The sequence below is a fragment of the Merops nubicus genome, unplaced genomic scaffold, assembly GCF_000691845.1.
Source record: "Merops nubicus isolate BGI_N331 unplaced genomic scaffold, ASM69184v1 scaffold3763, whole genome shotgun sequence".
NCBI lineage: Eukaryota > Metazoa > Chordata > Aves > Coraciiformes > Meropidae > Merops > Merops nubicus.
The window spans coordinates 1153-4315 of record NW_008596743.1 but is presented as its reverse complement, the minus strand read 5'-3'; the positions used below and the strand labels follow the sequence as shown (position 1 = coordinate 4315).

At 38.7% G+C, this 3163-nt stretch overlaps 1 protein-coding gene across 1 annotated transcript in view; it reads right to left on the bottom strand.

The window, feature by feature from the left end:
- LOC103769272 (wings apart-like protein homolog) overlaps positions 1-2838 on the bottom strand; it is a gene marked incomplete at its 5' end in the record, with an annotated part of 27184 nt that extends 24346 nt beyond the window's left edge. Inside the window, one exon of the mRNA XM_008936455.1 lies at positions 1789-2838. Coding sequence (XP_008934703.1) covers positions 1789-2838 — 1050 coding nt within the window. The remainder of the gene's footprint in view (positions 1-1788) is intronic.
- Positions 2839-3163: the final 325 nt, after the last annotated feature.

The window sequence follows — 3163 nt, the reverse complement described above, 5'->3', positions numbered from 1 at the left end:
GGGAAAGAGCTTCATGTCACCCTTTTCATTTTCAGAAGAAAAAATGCAAGTCATACCTCACCTGGCTACAGCAGCACAACAGGAATCAAATGAGCAAAGGAGATGCAAACTAAAGGGGAAGCATCTCAGTGCAGGCACCAGGAGAGTGAAAAAGTGTGTTAATAAACTGACAAAGCACAAATTTTCATCTTCCTGTGATATGGAAATCTCTTAGGAAAATATTTCAGAGAAATAATCTGTGATACCTCAGAGTCCAATGGCCTCTTTGGTGAATATAGTACTGAATACACATTGTGGATATTTTGAGACTCCAGAGGACAGCAGCTGAAAGGATTATGTGATGGGTCAGCATCTCAGCTGCATTAACTGCATAAGTGATTTTTTTTTTTCCCCTTGGAATAAATAGCTGAACAAAGACTCATCAGAGAAAGGGACTCAGATGGAGTATTTCAGCAGTGGCCCTCTAAGTTAAACCCATTTTGCAAAGAGGCTGGAATGCATGTGTCTTACCATAATTAAGCTGTATGAAAACAAATCAAGGGTTTTTTTGTTTGAAAACACAATCTTCTCATGTAACTGCCTGGCCCTTTTAGAATTCACAAAAAATAAAATATCTAGCAGTTACATTTACCTTTGATTAAAAGGCTTACAGACAATTCTGGGTTTAGATTGTTGTAATTAGAATGAAGAAATGAACACTTTTATCCTATGAAATTTTATTTCTCCATTGTATTAGCAGAAGTTATTTGTTGGAAAAAAGTTTCTCCAGCATTTGCAAGGTTAGACTCAAGTCTAACTTGAGTCTACCTTTCCCCACCACATGGAAATACATCTTGCCAAAGTCTTAAGAATGTAAGAACTTCAGTGAATGGATAAAAACTTCTCATGCTTTGTGCTCCAAAATGGAGGATCAAACAGTTCCCTATAACAGTGGATGTGTTTTGAAATACTTCTACCACAGACATGATTCTTTGGTATTACTTTTTAAAAAATAAAATGATAAAGAAACTTCTCAAATCAAGTGAAATTTTCAAGTTACTCCTTTTCATCTTCACCAACACATCAACCTCGATGAAAGTCACTACATGGGACCGAACTGAGCACCAAGCAAGTCTCACTTCTCAAAGGCACTCAAATACCAGAATTTGCTCAACAAATTCTGTGTGAACATTTTACTCACACATGTGTGTGCACATACTTACCCCCACACACGTACTACCTACGCAGAAGATGACAGTATCTGAAAACTGGAAGCAAAAGCAGAAGCACATCAATACCCAGAGGCACGCTCACAGCCAGTCATTTGACTGACACTCCATGGGTCCCCACAGCCTTGCCCTTGGACAAGATGTAAACTGAGAAAGGTCCAAACACTTACAAAAACATTCAAAAGCACAAAAAGGAAAAAAGATAGTTCTCATCTCCAAGAGCTACTTAAATGTTTGCACTTGACTCCGTAATCCTGGGTTGATGTGGAGCTTCTGTGGGAAGATATCTGCTTTCCAGGCAGAGGTACTGTATACTCCACACACACCAAAAAGGTAAGAATCCTCTGTTCAAAAAGAGAAAACTCCACCTCTGGCAAGAGATCAAGGGATGCCAAGCATGCTTCAAGACAGCTATGAAACACCAGACAGGACCCACAGCAGAAAGAAGCAAATTTAACTTTTAGATTTCCAGATCAGCAGTACTGTTCAACTAGCTCCTAGGTATACTGCAAAACCAACAAAGTATAAAGCTCAGCTAAATGTAAACGTTAAGGATGCATTCCCTAAAAGTTTTGCTTACCTGCATTAGTACTGAGCTGGCTATCCTGGGAACAGTTTTCATTGCCATCAGAGGTTGACTGTAGTGAAGAAGATGGTGCCGTTCTACTTCGTTTTTTGTTAGCTTTCCTTTCTGCTGCCTGCCACTCTTCATCTTCATCCTCACTTTCACTCAAGTCATCAAACCCAAAGTACTTGATTTTGTAATTGGAACTCCCAGAACTTCTAGAGGCGCCTTCATCTCCCCCTCCCTCATCTTGATCATCAAACCCAAAAAACTCTAATTTGACATCCTTTTTGGATTTGGTATTGCTCGGTCTAAACCTGGTTGTAGTTTTTGTAGTAGCTAGATCTGCTTTTTTCCTTAAGCGTCCAGCTTCTCCCAAGTCAGTAGGGGCTGCTGTAGTAAATTCATCCATTCGTTCCATGGTATCCTGTATAGTCACATTACAAACTGACAAGCAAGATGGATGTAGAACAGTGTAGTCTCTAGTCCGTCCAACCGTCCCTCTAAAACTGGTCCCACTACTTAAGGAAACTTTCCTTGCTGGGTTCAGACTGTCATTATTTGACTCATTATTTGGTTTGGATAAAGACTGGCTAGTGCCATCCATTAGCTTGTCAAAATTTGTTGTCCCCTGCTGTTTTGCTTTGTTGGATCGACAGTATGTCCTACAGTTGCTTGGCCTAGGAATAGTTTGCACAAGTTCTTCACTAATGGCTTCCTTTGGATTTTCATTATCTTCTTTATCACATTCTTCATCCTTGCTCTTCACCTCGGAGAGCTGTTCGTTACCAAAATCTAATACATATTCTCCAGTTCTGGTGTCTTCAGTTTCATCCTCCCATTCATACAAGTGAGTTCTTAATGGCCCTTTCATCTGAGATGTTTCTGATGGAGAGTCTGCTGTTTTTCCAATGTGGGAGTCCCAAGAATCAGGTAAGTCCTTGGCTTCAATGTTGTATACAGAAGTGTCTGCAGCTTCAGCATTGGTTTTGTTACTGTCTTCAGCATTCTCATAGATGAAATGACTGTTCTTCTCATTATCTTCATTCAAATTTTGTATTTTATCTACAAGAAAAGATAAATTTTATTGTTAAAAAGCATTATAAAAATAAATAATCAACCTTGCAGGCAACTTTGAAGTCACAGTGTAACAGCAAATATTCAGTGTTCAATGACAAAACAAATTTGAAGACGTTCTTATCCTCCTACTTTATACTCTTGAAGCCTTCCAGTTTAAAAGTCTTGCTATAACAACATCTTCTCACTATTTCTAGCAAAAACACACAGCTTGAAATAAGCATTGCTTTGAAAATGTGCATCGTACAAAATTAATAAAACCTAAACACAATCACTTACTTATCTATACAACCTACACAAAGGAGAAAAACTC